Raw genomic sequence first — 16,400 nt, 5'->3', positions numbered from 1 at the left:
CAGACTTCAAATGTACCTGGGAAACCTGGAATGAGCTTTTGTATTTTATTGCTGTAAGAGTGGGTTAGCTAGCATGCACTAATTGTAATGTCCACATTAGCTACCTGCTAATTCAGGCATTGCCACACTAACTGACATTTATTCTGTACTGAGGGCGTTATAGTTTAAACCATGCTGCTCAAAATGTAACTATAGAAACGTACAGGCGATTTCAGCAGGAAAAGGGTTCAACAAGGACATTTTAAAATATGACACTTTATTTATGCATAAAATTGACAAAAATGTCAAACTGATGTTTACTAAACTAATTGTGAGCTGGTAACTAATCTGTCCAAGTCATCCATGTACGAACAAGAGCTGTGGGCCATCGAAAATAACCAATTTAGTGCTATACAAACCCCCAAAAAGTGCAAATAGGAAAATTTGGTGCCAAATATACACAAAGTGAATAAGATGCAAGTACATGCAATCCAGTAACAGATTCAGACTGTCGCATCAAATTGCACAATATCAGAAGCTCAAATGTCTCTAAAAAATAATTTAAAAATGTAAACACTTTTTCCAATGCAGTAACACTGACAGACAACTAAAACTGCTGCTCTTCCAGAGAACCATCAACTAATAACACATCAGAAACTCTACACAGTACAGTACTTCACAGGTCCTTCATACATGTCCCCACTGACAGAGGACAGAGCTTTCATCCAGGCTTCTTTGTCTGACCTGGAAACACATGCGTATGGAGTCAGTGTGAATTAGATGCGAGGGGACAAAGGAATTTCTAACAATTCTTACCTGGTAGTGGTATGTGGGGCGAGTATGAAAGCAGTGGCATGCCCAGTGTGGTTCTGGGAGAGGCGCAGCACAAAGGACTCTAGGGGCAGACCAAGGGCCTCTGTTTTCAGCTGCTCAGTGTGCACGTGGGTGGGGAACACCGCATGATCCAGCACTCTGAAACGCATCTCTCTGAGAAGACCAAAGGGAAGTTAAAGGACAGGAATACAAAGAGAAAATGGTCCTTTGTTTTTAACAAGCACAGTGCTTGGAAATATTGTTCATAGATGCATGTATGAAGATGTGGAAGCATACTTTTTCAATGAGATGAGCAACAGGTCATTGAAAAGGTGCAGGTAAACATCCATGTAGGAAATCCTGGATCCTGGCACATAGCCCTCTGGAGTGAGCTGTCTCAAGGGGCCTTCATGCACCAGAAAGCGGACACTTGTGATCAGAGGAATGGCCTGGAGAGAAACAATGAGGAAAATTGTGAATTGCAATGCTGATGCACCACTGCCACCTATAGGTTAAACAGGGAGAACAAGCAGGCTGTTGTGATTATGACCTTGTTAAAATAGAAGGGATACAACGATGTAGTAACTAACACAAGTGTCAATGAAATAACGAAACGGCAATGATGTCAGACCTTAACATTGACAAAATCCATGCGCTTGTCCAGGTACACCAGTTTCTCAATCTGCTTCATCCGCAGAACCCCCCCATCACACTCCATCACTATCTGGTCTCATTGGAGGAGATACAAATAACAGTGTTGTAGCCTAACCAGTCAACAGTTGAACCCAAAACCAAAGCTTTATTCAATTGTGTAAATAGTGACCTCTACCTTGTGTATGGCTTCAATGGCCTGTTTCAGACAAGGGATCGATTTAGAGTCTTGCCCAGTCAGCTTCAGGATGCTCTGCAATGACCATAGAAAGTCTCAGCATTTACCTCCATAAGCATGAATTCTGTTGCATGGAATCCTGTATACCGAACCCTAATCAGTCGAGTAAGGGGCACCACCCAATACTGCTCTTCCCCTGTAGACTCACATCTGAGGCCTGCCTACCTCCATGATGATCTTCAGACGTGTGATCCTCTGGAAGGGGAGGACTAGGAAGTATTTCAGGGTCTGTCGCCGACATATTGGATCACTCTCCAGTTTCTTCACTGCTAACAGAAACTCTCTGTTCTCCTGCCTGGGAATAGGGGAAAGAGCAAGACTGAGGTAAAAATGAAGACAAGACATTAACGGAACTGTAATGAGAGGGGAAAACCCACAGCAGTAGCGTGACCAGGGCCTCCTGGTACATCATGTTGGTCACATATGGCACGTAGAGCGATCGGAACGTGAGGCAGTGACGCAGCACAATGTCGCCAACCTGAGAGATCACCACACTCTCCCCCAGACGCACCTCCAGGTCCAGCAGAAAACTGTAGGTATCAGAGCAGTCACAGCCTAAAGCCTCCTAACACACAAGTTGGTATGGCATGTCAAATAAACAAAAATGTAGACTGAGGATTTTAGTCCGGTCCTTTTAGCACGACTAATTCAACAAAAGTGACCCAAAGACACACTCCAAGGGCAGCAGGTAGTAGCCTAGCCGTTAGATTGTTTGGCCAGTGACTGAAAACGTCACTGTTGGAATACCCAAGCTGACAAATATGTCAATGTCCAAGGCACTTAACCCTAATTTGCTCCAGGGGAGCCAGACTATGACTGACCCTGTAAAATACCACATTTCACTGCACCTATATGACAAAAAAAATTGTATGCCAGTCTGGTCAGTCATGTAAAGACTAGTACATTGGCAGTCCTTACCCCTCACTGGCTGCCATCACACTGCGCAGGTTGGAAAACAGAATGTGATGCTCCATGCGATGGAGGGTCTGTTTCAGTGTCTTCGAAGCAAAGAAGTGATTCACAGCTACCCCCAGGCTTCTCAGGTAGGAGGCCTCAGAACCAATCATCTCAAACATAGCCTTCAGAGCAAAAACAGATGACTTAATCTCTATTCCCCACTACACTTCAAGTCATACCAGAGATGTTCACTATTGTATGGGATGAAAGGGTAGCCTAGTGGTTAGAGCATTGGACTAGTAACCGGAAAGTTGCAAGTTCAAATCCGAGCTGACAAGGTACAAAATCTGTCGTTCTGCCCCTGAACAGGCAGTTAGCCTAGGAACAGAAGGTTGTCATTGAAAATAAGAATTTGTTCTTAACTGACTTGCCTAGTAAAATAAAAAGGTAAAATAAAAAATAAAATGACAAACACAGCATCAGCAGAATACATTCTTTCTACTACCCACCCACCTCCTGTAGACGGATCTCGCTGAGGGAGAGTGTTTGAAGTAGGCCACTCTCCTTCACCTCAGACAAGTCCTGCCAAAAGCTGCATGGGTTTACTGTGAGAGGAGACAGTGGTGGGGGAGAGGTGACCACATATCTGGCCATGCGGAGGACAGGTGGGGACTGTAGGCCAGGTAGACACTGGGCGGTCACCAGCTCAGACAGACTGTTGTTTATCCTGTTTAGGTCAGCTTTTACAGATTGCAGGCAGTAGTACTGATACAGAGGAACTGGAGAAAGGAGGCAAATATTACACTTTAGCAATGCACTTAGACGACTAGTGATTGAGACTAAATATGTGGGTTCAATTACCCCCAAAAAAGTAGACAATTGAGAGAAACTTACAAACATGAGTGTACTTTGACTCAAACAACTCCTTCAAAGTGAAGTCTTGAGTTTCCTCTTTATTGGCATCTGCTGCCCTACAGGAACAAAACAGGGACTTTTAATCTAGAATACAAAACCTGCAAAAGAAAATCAATTAAAGCCTCTGCACGCTCACCCTTTGTTGTCATCATCCTTATGGAGTGATAATGGAGAGGCTGTAGCCTCCCGGTCATCCTGCCCTAGAACAGAAAGTAACTTGGGCACAGATCGCTGCACCTGGCCTCCAAGACCCCATGTGTGTAAAGTGGCCACAGACAGAGTTTCTGCTATGCCTCCAGAACTAAGGAAAAATAGAAGGCATTATTAGTTACACAGGACAGTCATGGTTTGAAGAATAAGAACTTAACAGTGGGGTACAGTACTTTAGTATCTTTTTGTTTGGGGGAGGGGGGGGTATATGTACTTTACTCCACTACATTCCTTAAGAAAATGTACTTTACTCCCATACATTTACCCTGATACCCAAAAGGAATCGTCACATTTCAAATGCACAGGTAGGACAGCAGTATAGTCCAATTCACATTTCTACCAATATAAAGCATTGTTAACCCTACCACCTCTGATCTGGCTGACGCACTAAAACACAAATACAGTATTTGTAAATGTCTGTGTGCCCCTGGCTGTCGGTAAATAAATACATCTTGCGGTCTGGTTGAATTAATAAGGAATCTTATTATAGCATTTACTTAAGTATGACAATCAAGTACTTTTGACACCAGTGTAAAATAGTCACATACCCAAAGAGATCCTCCAGCTGGTTCTGATCTTCTGTCACACCACCTACAGTGTTTCCACTCATCTCTGACATGTTGCTCTCCTCAATCCCGCCAGGTTGGTCTGAGCACTCTACCGATGATGGCATCTGTTCCGTAAGATTATTCTCAAGGTGATCCAAAATCCCCACACGGGGATATGTGTGGTGAAATGACTCACTTAAGTGAACTACCAAGTCTGGCAGCTGAGCCATTGTACTCTAGTAATCAATCGGTGGACAGATTCTGATAGTTAGTGTATTGTTGGACTCAAAAACACCTGTACAGAGTCATACCATGCAGTGGTAACGGTTTGAGTTGGGGGGTGAAAACAAATCAAGGTACAATCACAAATGTTTAAAGGTAGTCTAAGCCTACCATGAACATACTTCAACACAGGATGTTCCAGTTTATTGGTTTCAGCTGGGCATTATCACCCTAACAATCCCAAAGCAACTAGTTACAGGTGTGCATTATGTGGGTTATTATTGCTAGTATGAATAAATGCCTGACTGCGCTTCTGCCACCATTGAATTGCTTGCTACAGACAATTGTGTCACTACGGCTACATTTACAGAGACAGCTTTATTCTGATCTTTGGCCACTTGATTGGTCTTTTGACCCATCAGATCAGATATTTTGCCATTAATTGGACAAAAGGATAGAACACTATGTCATTAAATGAGGCTACATCAGTGCAATTCAGGGATAGATGACAAAATAAATTATTCTGTGCTGCAATGAAAGTTAGGTCAGCAGCACTTTCATATCTACTATCCTGTGTCTACTGTGCCCATGCCTCTTAAGGCAGCATTTACACAGGCAGCCCAATTCTGATATTTTCCCCCTAATTAGTCTTTTGGCCAATCATATCTTTTGCCCATAATTGGGCAAAAGATCCAAATTGGGGTGCCTGTGTAAACACAGTCTATCAAATCAAAGTCTACATGTGATTCCGTCTGTCCCCACTTCATTTCCCTGTTCATGACACTTCTGGACATTAATAATCAGTTTACCCTTAAATGGTCAAGCCACGTCTGCAGTTGCCATACAGAATTTACTGTGATACGGCTTCTGCCACAGTCAGGGTATTCATACTTGTTGCGCTTCAAGGAGCAGAGCTGTTGTCAAGGAAGTGAGTGTTTAAACAGGATCTCCCACCCCCACCTACCATCAAACAAGCATGTCTATGCAGAACTATACGGCACCCTCCTTATTGTTACAACATTTGGCAGGGGCACGTCAATGCAGTATGGCGGTCAATTTGGCCTCTGGATCGCATTGTCGGAGCAAGCAGAAATGGGCCTTAAGGATAGCGCTGCCATAAAACATGTTCTTTTACTCCACTAATATATACATACAAATATGTTTGCATAATATGCAAAAGGAACTATAAGCGCAAGGAATAACAGAAGACAGATTAGAAAAACATGGCTTTTATTACAATCCTTAACACCCATTCCCTAGAAATATCCCAAACCCCACACATACAATACAAAGAACCAGTTTTACCTTAGAGTTTAAAATGGAGTACAAGATAACTAAATCATTTAACCTGCCTCAATGTTGTTGGTATATGAATATGTCCCAAATAATACAACTTAAAAAATATACAATGGATTCATGAATGACTGAGCAAATAAATCAGTCGGCTGGATAGGGTAGACTTGGACTGTGGGAGAGATTACCAGTTGATGGGGGAGGGAGTAATTCTAATGCATGATAGATATCTGAAACAAACCAAGGTATACTGAACAGGAAACTCCAAAACCCTTTTATAACTTAGACCACATTTCCAGACATCCCCATTACACGTGCTGTTATATTTGAAGACCTCTTTATCCTTCACAATCACACACTGACATTTTTCAGAAAAATTCAACGTGTGGTTTACAACTTTGCCCCATATGTCATCTATTTTGACGTTCCTCTATAAATCAAAGGAATGAGAAAAATAAAAGGGTCATTTGAAAAATAGTGCTTCCTGATTTTTTTCTTCTTCGTGCAAGACGTTTAAAAATTAAAACCACCATCAAGTTCCTCAGGATTGGCAATAATTACTTGACTGAATGTCATATTACAACATGATAACATTGGCAGAAGAAGGCAAAGATCACCCGTTAGCAATGCTTCTTAAATTGAGCTATTTCCAGTGCAATAAGTTGACGGTCTGGTGTGTTTTATTAGCAGAATCTGAATTTAAAAAAAAATCTAACATGTATTTAAAACCAATTAATTGTTTGGCTCATCAATAATACTCTTCACAAACCTGACAATTTAACTCATCTTCAGCCCTTTATAAAATGCTATTTCACACAACTGTAAACATTTACCTAAATCATTGGGGCAATTCAATAGTGTTTATAATGAAATATGTATATACGGAGTTGGGGGGGGGGGTAAACGAAATCAATCTACTAAAGCCCATCTATAAAATACATAAAAACATGTTTCTTCTGAGGCACCAAATCAAACACACCTCAGATCATATCAGCTAAATCCAGAACAAATAACAGTTGGTTGTATGGTCTGTGAGAAACCAAGAGACTGACAGCATTTCCCCTTCAGCATGAAGTAGCTGTGAGGCCAGGGAATTCAGATGTCACCATCAACAATAAGACAAGAGCACAAATCAAACCCATGTTGACAGAGGCTAGGACTCTTACATGATTGCAATGTTGTGAGTGTCTAGGTGGGCACAGTGATCTTGCGGGCCAGTAGTGCCAGCAGAGCCAGCTCCACACTGCCCTGGGCCTGTTCCAGTGCCTCCGCAGCCTCCCGGGCAGAGAAGCCAGCTGCCTGGATCCTTTGGATGTGATCATCAGTAAAGAGACGTGGAGCAGACATGAGAGGGGCTGAGGAGGGGTGGTCCGGGGCCTGAGGAAGAGGTGAAGCGCGGGGCGAAACGCCAGACTCCTCCCCAGGTAAGCCAGCAGCCATGGACAGGGGGCTCTGCTGTGTTGTGTCAGGTTGGAGGTTGAGTGTGTTAGGGTTGTCATTGCCAGAGGCTCTCCCATCTGCCACACCCCTCCCCTGCTGCCCCTCAGGGGGCTCCCTGAACACCAGGTCTGCTTGAAGTGAAGAGGGGCCTTTGGCTTCAGACACAGTCCCTTTGCTTTTACTGTTATCTAGCCCATACCCATCTGCCCTCCTTTCCCACCAGGAGCTGTTCGGACACTGTGGTTCTGGTTCCCCGTGTCCCTCTCCTGGTTCAGCCTCGGTCCTTGTCTCCAGGCTCTGTTCAGAGGAGCCTGGCAGGACACAGTCAGGAGGAGGTCCTCTGTTAGACACAGCAGCAGGGTGGTTGGCTTTGGCATCACATGGTTCTGCACCAGCTGTAATGGCAGTAGAGGGGGAGGGTTGGGTGCTGTTTTCAGGTGTGAGGGGCTCTACAGTGGGGTTGTGGTTGTCGTCCAGTCCGTCAGCGTTCTGTCTGTGTGAGGGGGAGCAGGAGGCACTGCGGTCCTGAGGGGAGAGGCTACGGCTGTTAGACACCAGCAGCTCATGGAGCTCCAGCAGGGCCTGAGCTAGTGATGGGATCTGGTCTGAGTAGGAACAGCGCTTCCCCTCTGGCTGGTCCCTCTCTGATGGCACAGTGTTCTGGGAGGCAGGGGGAGACTTGATCTCTGTAGAGGTGGATCCAAAAGGACAGGGTTCTAGTGTGAGTGATGAGGGATTAGAGACGGGCTGGTGGGGATATCGGGAACCCCCTTCACTCTGCTGATGTGGGGTACTCAGACAGGTCCAGTGATCTGTAATGGTGTCTGACATGTCCTCCTCCTGCTCCATGGGCTGAGTGGTAAGGCTTTCCTTTGGGTGGGGGAACACTGAGCTGTTCCCTGCCTTCTCAGAGGCACACCCGATCTCTGTGGCTGAAGGGATCTGACTGGCTGAATCTCCCAAGGTGGGAGTCCCAGTCACCATCTTGTCTGCAGGAAGGGAGCATGTGGACAGAGCCGGGGGAGTGGTGATGGTGGAAAGGAGGGGCTGGGTGGGGTTGGTAGGGCTGGGGCTTGAGAGAGGAGACTGTTGGGCTGTAGGTGCTGTGTTCTGGACCTGGGATGAGGGTCCCGGGATGGGGAGACCCTGGAAGCCAGGATCTGTTTGGCTCTGGCTCGGTCCTGGTGTTGGGGCCCCAGCCTGGCGCATGTAGGCTGGAGCAGACTGGGAGCGGTCCAGGAAAAGGCTCTGGGGATGGCCGGGGGAAGGGGACAGGGGCATGTTGTTCAGGGGTTTGGGCATTGGGAATGGTGGGGATTCCGGTGAGGTAGTTTGTCCATCTGCAGTGTCTGATGGTAGAGATCAGTTCGAGAGTTAAACAGTACTATTCAACAATTGAAACATGCTACGGACCAAAACACTCATGCACACAACATGCATCGTTTTTGTCCATGCCAGCCTCTGAAATTAAACATGAAATGCAGAGACCTTCGTGATTGCATCCTCTACTTTTTAAAATAAGTGGGAAAACATGGTAATACAATTGACTATATACACTGCTCAAAAAAATAAAGGGAACACTTAAACAACACAATGTAACTCCAAGTCAATCACACTACTGTGAAATCAAACTGTCCACTTAGGAAGCAACACTGATTGACAATAAATGTCACATGCTGTTGTGCAAATGGAATAGACAACAGGTGGAAATTATAGGCATTTAGCAAGATACCCCCAATAAAGGAGTGGTTCTGCAGGTGGGGACCACAGACCACTTCTCAGTTCCTATGCTTCCTGGCTGATGTTTTGGTCACTTTTGAATGCTGGCGGTGCTTTCACTCACTTTTGAATGCTGGCGGTGCTTTCACTCTAGTGGTAGCATGAGACGGAGTCTACAACCCACACAACTGGCTCAGGTAGTGCAGCTCATCCAGGATGGCACATCAATGCGAGATGTGGCAAGAAGGTTTGCTGTGTCTGTCAGCGTAGTGTCCAGAGCATGGAGGCGCTACCAGGAGACAGGCCAGTACATCAGGAGACGTGGAGGAGGCTATAGGAGGGCAACAACCCAGCAGCAGGCCCGCTACCTCCGCCTTTGTGCAAGGAGGAGCAGGAGGAGCACTGCCAGAGCCCTGCAAAATGACCTCCAGCAGGCCACAAATGTGCATGTGTCTGCTCAAACGGTCAGAAACAGACTCCATGAGGGTGGTATGAGGGCCCGACGTCCACAGGTGGGGGTTGTGCTTACAGCCCAACTCCGTGCAGGACGTTTGGCATTTGCCAGAAAACACCAAGATTGGCAAATTCGCAACTCGCGCCCTGTGCTCTTCACAGATGAAAGCAGGTTCACACTGAGCACGTGACAGTCTGGAGACGCCGTGGAGAACGTTCTTCTGCCTGCAACATCCTCCAGCATGACCGGTTTGGCGGTGTGTCAGTCATGGTGTGGGGGTGGCATTTCTTTGGGGGGGCCGCACAGCCCTCCATGTGCTCGCCAGAGGTAGCCTGACCGCCATTAGGTACCGAGATGAGATCCTCAGACCCCTTGTGAGACCATATGCTTGTGTGGTTGGCCCTGGGTTCCTCCTAATGCAAGACAATGCTAGACCTCATGTGGCTGGAGTGTGTGTCAGCAGTTCCTGCAAGAGGAAGGCATTGATGCTATGGACTGGCCCGCCCGTTCCCCAGACCTGAATCCAATTGAGCACATCTGGGACATCATGTCTCGCTCCATCCACCAACGCCACGTTGCACCACAGACTGTCCAGGAGTTGGCGGATGGGAGGAGATCCCTCAGGAGACCATCCGCCACCTCATCAGGAGCATGCCCAGGCATTTTAGGGAGGTCATACAGGCACGTGGAGGCCACACACATTACTGAGCCTCATTTTGACTTGTTTTAAGGACATTACATCAAAGTTGGATCAGCCTGTAGTGTGGTTTTCCACTTTAATTTTGAGTGTGATTCCAAATCCAGACCTCCATGGGTTGATAAATTTGATTTCCATTGATAATTTCTGTGTGATTTTGTTGTCAGCACATTCAACTATGTAAAGAAAAAAAGTATTTAATAAGAATATTTCATTCATTCAGATCTAGGATGTGTTATTTTAGTATTCCCTTTATTTTTTTGAGCAGTGTACATATCAAAAATGTTTTCTTATATTATCATGCTAATCTTTATCATTGGTTTTTCAACAAGCAAAACTGATTTTGTTACAAAATCCCCAAAAAGAATATGGGTGATGACCTTGGCATTGATTCTCTGTAAGTTTGCAGTACCTGGTTGGAAGGGTTGACTCCAGCTGTCTCTCCAAATGCATCAGTGCTGTCCTGCTCATGGTTAGGCCACACACCACACATCATGCAAAGGGACGCAGAGCATTAGCACTCACACACAAAGCATGCGCCACACTGTCAGACTGCTCACCTAGTGGTGAAGTGTGTCAGCCAAGACAACTTTATTTCACCTATGACTCCAGATCGGGCCGCAGTGACTTGTGTATTTTGAACTTAGAGAACTATTAAACCAAATACATTTACAGAACCGAACTTCCAAGATGTTTTTTAAAATTTGTATTTATTTTATTTTTAACCCCCCTTTTCTCCACAATTTTGTGATATCCAATTGTCTCGTTGCTGCAACCTCCCAATACTTTTAAAACACTACTGTAACTAGACTTAATATAAACCCAAAATTGGGCCTTAGCCTATTTTCATATCTAGTCAAATTCAGGGTTCATACACATTTCGACAGACGGAATTTCATAACTTCTCCATGAATTCAAACCAGATTTCCATGACCAACAATTGGCAGCGTACATCAACAACAAAAAAACCCAAACATGTAATGTGGACACTGGGAGACTGCTCACTGATCCCATGTACCATCACCTGTCGTTGTGCTGGGCACAAAATTGTTGCATATATATTTTTGTTCAGTGTAGCTAAACAATTAACTTGAGGGTACAAGATATGTTTTGAATTGGCCACCTAGTTATTCGTCTGTTCTCTATCATATGATAGACTACATAGGCATACCTGCTGCTACAATGTCCGACAGTCTCCCTCTCCTTGAGCAACGGCCCACTCATCTCGCACATATGTAAACAGCCCATCCAACTACCTCATCCACATACGGTATTTATTTATTTTGCACTCCAGTATCTCTACTTGCACATTCATCTTCTGCACATCTATCACTCCAGTGTTTAATTGGTATATTGTAATTACTTCGCCACCATGGCCTATTTATTGCCTTCCCCCCCTTAACTGTGTCCAACTGCTTTGCTTTATCTTGGCCAGGTCACAGTTGTAAATGAGAACTTGTTCTTAACTAGCTTACCTGGTTAAATAAATATGCAGGTGATGCGCGCAAACACAGACAATCCTGGCTGATATGTATTTGATTGATAAAATATTTAAGAACTGTGCCTAAATAAATGACATAAAATAGAAATGTTTAAATAAATTACCATGAAACTATTTGGGGCCTGGAAAACACCATTTTAAAACTCTAAGACTAAGGACTTTCATGACGGCAAGAACCCTGCAGATTATAAAGCTTATTTTTCATTTACTGAGGTGATGAAATCAGTGATCATGTGACTGAGAAGGCAGATGAGTACAGAAACAGGGCTCAGGATTAAAGCAGCTAAAAAAAGACCCATGCAAAAGTGCTTCTGGGTCATGTCCAAAATGTCCACTGCTTTAGTATGCAGACAAAGAGCTGAGGAATCCCCATAGCCCTCTCTCCCAGACCGTGTTCCTTACCGCTCTCCTGAACAGATCTCTGAAGTGCCTCCGCCAGCTCTCTGTCTGCGATCTCGTCTGGCTGGGCGTCCTCTGGGCCCTCCGGCCCGTACGCCAGTCGGGCACACTCTGGCAGCTCCGCCTCGGGCAGAAAGCGGGTCTCAGTGCCCGTCGTCCCGATCAGTAGCGTGTTCTTCTTCAAGTCAATAGAACACTGAAGTAGCAGGATATAGAGAGAACAGCCATTTACACACAGGGATATTTTTAAAGACCTACTTTTCCAAAGGATGTCATTGTGTGGTAGTTAGTGTGCATGGATTTGGAGGGACAGGTGGTATCTGACCTGATGTCTCTTGAGCATGTCCAGTCCAAGCAGCATGTCCATAGGCTGGTCCTCCAAGATGGAAAAGGAGCAAGGCAGGAAGTCCCCTTCTATCTGGACCTGAGCTGGGTAGGGAAAAACACATAGATGATACCACCAACACTTGCTTTCAGGTTTAGATATCTTTGCTTTCAAAATTTTATAAGACACGGAAAACATCTCATGAGCATCTAGTCTACAGGAACACAATGTTGTGCATCCTTAAGAAAGCGGTTCTCTGAGACATGATTGATGCACACCCAAGTGGACTCTGCCAATGATCTTCTGGGTGCCCACTCCCTTGGCGATGCCGGCCCAGCGTCGGTCCACCAGGCGCATGATGTTACAGCGCTTAGCACACGCCTGACTCATGATGGTCATCTGCGCCCCTGGAAGAGGGGAAGCAGGCAATGGGAGAGAGGGTGAGAGGAGCAGAATAAAGACAATGAAGGGGGGATAGAGACAGGACAGGAGAGGAAAAGTAGGGAAGGGAAGAACAGATGGGGAGGATGTATGAGGTACGGGCAAGCAAGTTGGAAGACTTTTTTAAAATCAAGAGATGTCAGAAGTGTTGTAGAGAGAATAAATGAAGGTGGAAAGCGAAGTAAAAAGCTAGCCAAGACACACTGAATACTAGTGGATATACCATCATGAGAGCAAAGCCATGTCAAAACTAGCCAAGACACACTATACTGGACACCACAAAACAGACAAACCCTGAACTGAAGAGTCTCCTACTGCCCTAGTCAAAAATGCTTATGCTTTTGCACTGAGGGAGAACATTATAGGATACAATACCTGAGTCAACAAAAGCTTTCACATGGTATCCGTTCACTATACAGTCGATGTAGAGCATAACCACCTGGCCAAAGCTCTCTGGGGCCTCCTCCATCGCAATGGTCATGTTTTCCTCAACATTGTGCTGCCTGTAGTATAAATTGTGTGTGATTATGTATTGAAGCACATGTACACTTAATACTCTCAAATAGTTCAGACAGGGGGCATAAGTCAATATGTAAACTAGCACGTTTTTAATTGATTTCAGAAGAGACCCTGACTAAAGCAGTCTTTGACTCCAACCCAACCCCTTTCCTTTCCCCTCTTGGATGTGTGACATTAGATGTGTGTACCTGATGTCCTCTTCTATCTTGGCCTGGGCCTCCATGTCAAATGGGTCGGCAGTCAGAAGCCGGATCCTCTCTTGCTCTCTGCGAGCTCGATCCTGCTGCTGCTCCAACAGCACTTTGGTGAAACGCTCTACGGGAGGCAGTCAGAAACATGGTTAGAGCTCCCAGTTGAACACTTAAGACCCATAAGCCGTTGTAATGACAAGATATTCAACTCAGAGATAGGGGTTGATGCTATCCCGCTAACACCACTTCTACTCACCCAGGTCTCCACTCAACAGGGCCTCAGCCAATGGCGGATTGCGCTCCTTGAGCAGCGACAGTTCGTGTGGATTGGCCAAGAGCATCTGCTGCAGTAAGGCGGGGTCATCCAGACCCGGAGGAGAGGAGGTGGAGCCCAATAGGGATGGGGGTGCAGCAGGGGGTGGAGGGCACTGCTGCTGTGGGGTCGGGGCCTGTTGCTGCTGTCTACGGGTGGACCGTTGACTGGAACCAGAAGAGGTGCCAGGGACTGCGATGGAACTGAAGTCAATACGGGGCAGACCTGGAGGAGAAAGGGGAGACAGGGAGGGTAGGAGAGAGAGTAAGCATGACTGTGGGTTGAGTGACATCATGCCAGGTAGACATTTGGGATGAGCTATTAAAATGGAAAGCCATTACTGACTGAGGAACAATAGAACCAACAGAATGAAGCGCTTTAGTGAAGGGTTACGACTGAACTCTTACTAGAGCAGCCAGACTGTAGATTTCTCACTTGTTCTGTCTTGCCCACTGGCAGTAACTTTACCTGGGAAGACTGGTTGTGCTGGCGGTTGCCGTCTTTCTACCTGTCTGAGCACCACCACATCTCCATCCTTCAGACCATAAGTCCCTAAAGCACAGGTCAGATCTTTTAGGGGCTGCTCTGCATATATGATCTGAAGAGGGGGAAGGGCCACAGGAGGAAAAACAATGATTCAAAATAAGAAGTATTCCCTTTTCACATTTGAAGAAAAGTAAGAGGACAAATTAAAATGCTGCCTGGTGGCCAAATCAACTTAATTTATTAACTACGTGGTTAATCAAAACGTGGCAATCAAACCAATGGACAGCTAGCTAGGTAACGTTACATGAGTCAGTAGAAGTTGTTGTTGTTCTGTTCTGACTGTTGACATATGCTATGTTAGCTCAACTTACTAGTTAGCAAGATGGCTCGCGTAACTAGCTAATTAGACAGTAGTTACATCAACTAACGTTCCCTAGCTAGCGACCAATGACAAAGTTAACTGACTGTTAATTCAGTAGGTTTAGCTAGTTCTGTCAAGTAGGACAATATCTATATCTTCTTTTAATGAATTAGCTGATATAAACAATGAGATGTAGCTAGCTAACTTAGCTGCTAACACGTTTAGGCTAAGCTAACTAGCTAGTAGTTCACCTGAATTTCACCAGCAGGGATTCCTGATTCTAATTCACACAGAGCAACAAAATCTCTGAGTTCAAGCTCTGGAGAGACATCGAGTGCAAATGTGATTTCCGAATGGTCATTGGGGCAGCAGAAAACGGTTACCAGCATCGCGCTTTTGTGCAGTTACTTGAACCCGTTAACGTAAAGTCACTCTCAGTTTGTTGACACTACTACTAGCTAGCTAACGTTAGCGTACTAACTAGCAACGTTAGCTAATTTCAGTATCGTTGTGAGCGCACAAACTTCTGTTTCAGAAAAACTCAATAAAGATCATCTAACATGAAATATTCACGGGCGCTAGCTACGTAGATAAATGAATGACGTTTCGTCTCCTCAAATACTACTAAATAGGCACTCTGGTTATTTTATGTATCCTGAACCAGGGCTGCGTGTATTACGCTTTTAAGTTCTGGAACGTTCAATTGCTCTTTAAATACGTAACTTCAAGTCACACCCACCAAACGGGAGAAACACTTTTTACAGTCATTAGGTAAGGGTTCCATTCAATTGGTGACAGATTTTCATGCCGATATTCTAAAATCCACATAAAAATTAAATGAGATGTGTTTATGAAATGTACTTGTTGCGGATAAAAAGGCTGTGCGTGATGACGTAGTGCACATAAAAATACCCTTTGTGATTAAATTCCCATGTACCTAATAAAAAATACAAAGTTTGATTGGTTCCATTGCATTTTCAACTCTATTGATGGTTTTCTCACAACTGTTTTTGCGCTCTAGCCAACAGCTTGCAGATACAGTGCAGGGCAGTAGAGCTGCTGAGGGGAGGACGGCTCATGATAATGGCTGGAAAAGAGCAAATACATCAAATCATGTGTTTGATGTATTTGATACCATTCCACAATTCCGCTCCAGCCATTACCATGAGCCTGTTCTCCCCAATTAAGGTGCCACCATCCTCCTGTGATGCAGGTATAGCCTACCAGGTATGACCTACCTGCACGACGAGATTATTATGGACAAAAGAGTGAGATTATTTGTATTTGTCAAATGGCAGTCATGCAACGATCATCATGTCACCAGAATATGACCCCTGATATTTACTGGAAAGGAGCATCAAGCTCATCACCTTGCACTTTTACTGCCCTGTGAAGTTCATCATCATTTATTTTATATGTTGCCCAGTAAACCTCATGCTTTCCCGAGGAGATGCAGTGAGAGGAACACACACAATATCATAGTGTCTCCAAGTTTACATCAATATGATGGTTATTATATCAATATTTGAGCATAAAAACGTTACCACCTACATTTCTAGCAGAATTAATTTTACAGACACTAAAAGCTCCCACCTTGTCTAGCGTATTTTGTTTTGTGACATTTGGACATGTACTTTACACACATAAAAAAAGTTGGATGGAAACCTGGTTAGTAGCTCAAATCATCATAAAGAAAATATGTGCATTTTCCCACCCAATAGCTAGGTTTCCATCAATTGGCGACAGATTTTCATGCGAATATTCTAAAATATGCACATTTTCCCACCG

At 44.8% G+C, this 16,400-nt stretch overlaps 2 protein-coding genes across 3 annotated transcripts; both read right to left on the bottom strand.

Moving 5' to 3' along the window:
* Positions 1-239: 239 nt before the first annotated feature.
* Positions 240-4,688, bottom strand: si:ch73-15b2.5 (rho guanine nucleotide exchange factor 19). The gene is made up of 12 exons (XM_024382832.2): positions 4,252-4,688; positions 3,630-3,794; positions 3,473-3,549; positions 3,092-3,357; positions 2,600-2,760; positions 2,059-2,211; positions 1,847-1,976; positions 1,622-1,696; positions 1,424-1,516; positions 1,090-1,241; positions 796-966; positions 240-723 (listed from the first exon to the last, which is right to left on the bottom strand). Exons 1-12 carry the CDS (start codon positions 4,479-4,481, stop codon positions 639-641), a joined length of 1,758 nt encoding a protein of 585 aa, XP_024238600.1. The 5' UTR covers positions 4,482-4,688; the 3' UTR covers positions 240-638.
* Positions 4,689-5,686: 998 nt separating this feature from the next.
* LOC112220877 (protein DDI1 homolog 2-like) lies at positions 5,687-15,318 on the bottom strand. Of its 2 annotated transcripts, XM_024382820.2 has the most exons (10): positions 14,864-15,317; positions 14,234-14,363; positions 13,709-13,990; positions 13,450-13,576; positions 13,118-13,245; positions 12,580-12,708; positions 12,302-12,405; positions 11,980-12,172; positions 10,489-10,539; positions 8,458-8,555 (listed from the first exon to the last, which is right to left on the bottom strand). In XM_024382820.2, the coding sequence occupies exons 1-9, from the start codon at positions 14,999-15,001 to the stop codon at positions 10,529-10,531; spliced, it is 1,242 nt and encodes a 413-aa protein (XP_024238588.1). In that variant the 5' UTR covers positions 15,002-15,317; the 3' UTR covers positions 8,458-8,555; positions 10,489-10,528. The 2 variants fall into 2 exon arrangements, with proteins under 2 accessions (XP_024238580.1, XP_024238588.1); XM_024382812.2 differs by lacking the exon at positions 10,489-10,539 and having other exon boundaries at positions 5,687-8,555; positions 14,864-15,318.
* Between the last annotated feature and the right edge of the window lie 1,082 nt (positions 15,319-16,400).

This window comes from Oncorhynchus tshawytscha, linkage group LG02, assembly GCF_018296145.1.
Source record: "Oncorhynchus tshawytscha isolate Ot180627B linkage group LG02, Otsh_v2.0, whole genome shotgun sequence".
NCBI classification, from domain to species: domain Eukaryota; kingdom Metazoa; phylum Chordata; class Actinopteri; order Salmoniformes; family Salmonidae; genus Oncorhynchus; species Oncorhynchus tshawytscha.
The sequence above is the reverse complement of the archived record's forward strand: the minus strand, read 5'-3'. Positions and strand labels throughout refer to the sequence as shown.

Bases quoted from the DNA above. Each gene is read 5' to 3' on its own strand.
- LOC112220877 (XM_024382812.2), bottom strand. From the start codon at position 15,001: ATGCTGGTAACCGTTTTCTGCTGCCCCAATGACCATTCGGAAATCACA. The intron at 12,406-12,579 runs GTGTGCATCAAT...TTCCCTACCCAG, and splicing joins CATTGGCAGAGTCCACTTGG to CTCAGGTCCAGATAGAAGGG. The intron at 8,556-11,979 runs GTAAGGAACACG...CTCTACCATCAG, and splicing joins GAGATCTGTTCAGGAGAGCG to ACACTGCAGATGGACAAACT.
- si:ch73-15b2.5 (XM_024382832.2), bottom strand. From the start codon at position 4,481: ATGGCTCAGCTGCCAGACTTGGTAGTTCACTTAAGTGAGTCATTTCAC. The intron at 2,761-3,091 runs GTGGGTGGGTAG...TTTGCTCTGAAG, and splicing joins GCGAGATCCGTCTACAGGAG to GCTATGTTTGAGATGATTGG. The intron at 1,697-1,846 runs GTAGGCAGGCCT...TGGTCATTGCAG, and splicing joins GTCTGAAGATCATCATGGAG to AGCATCCTGAAGCTGACTGG.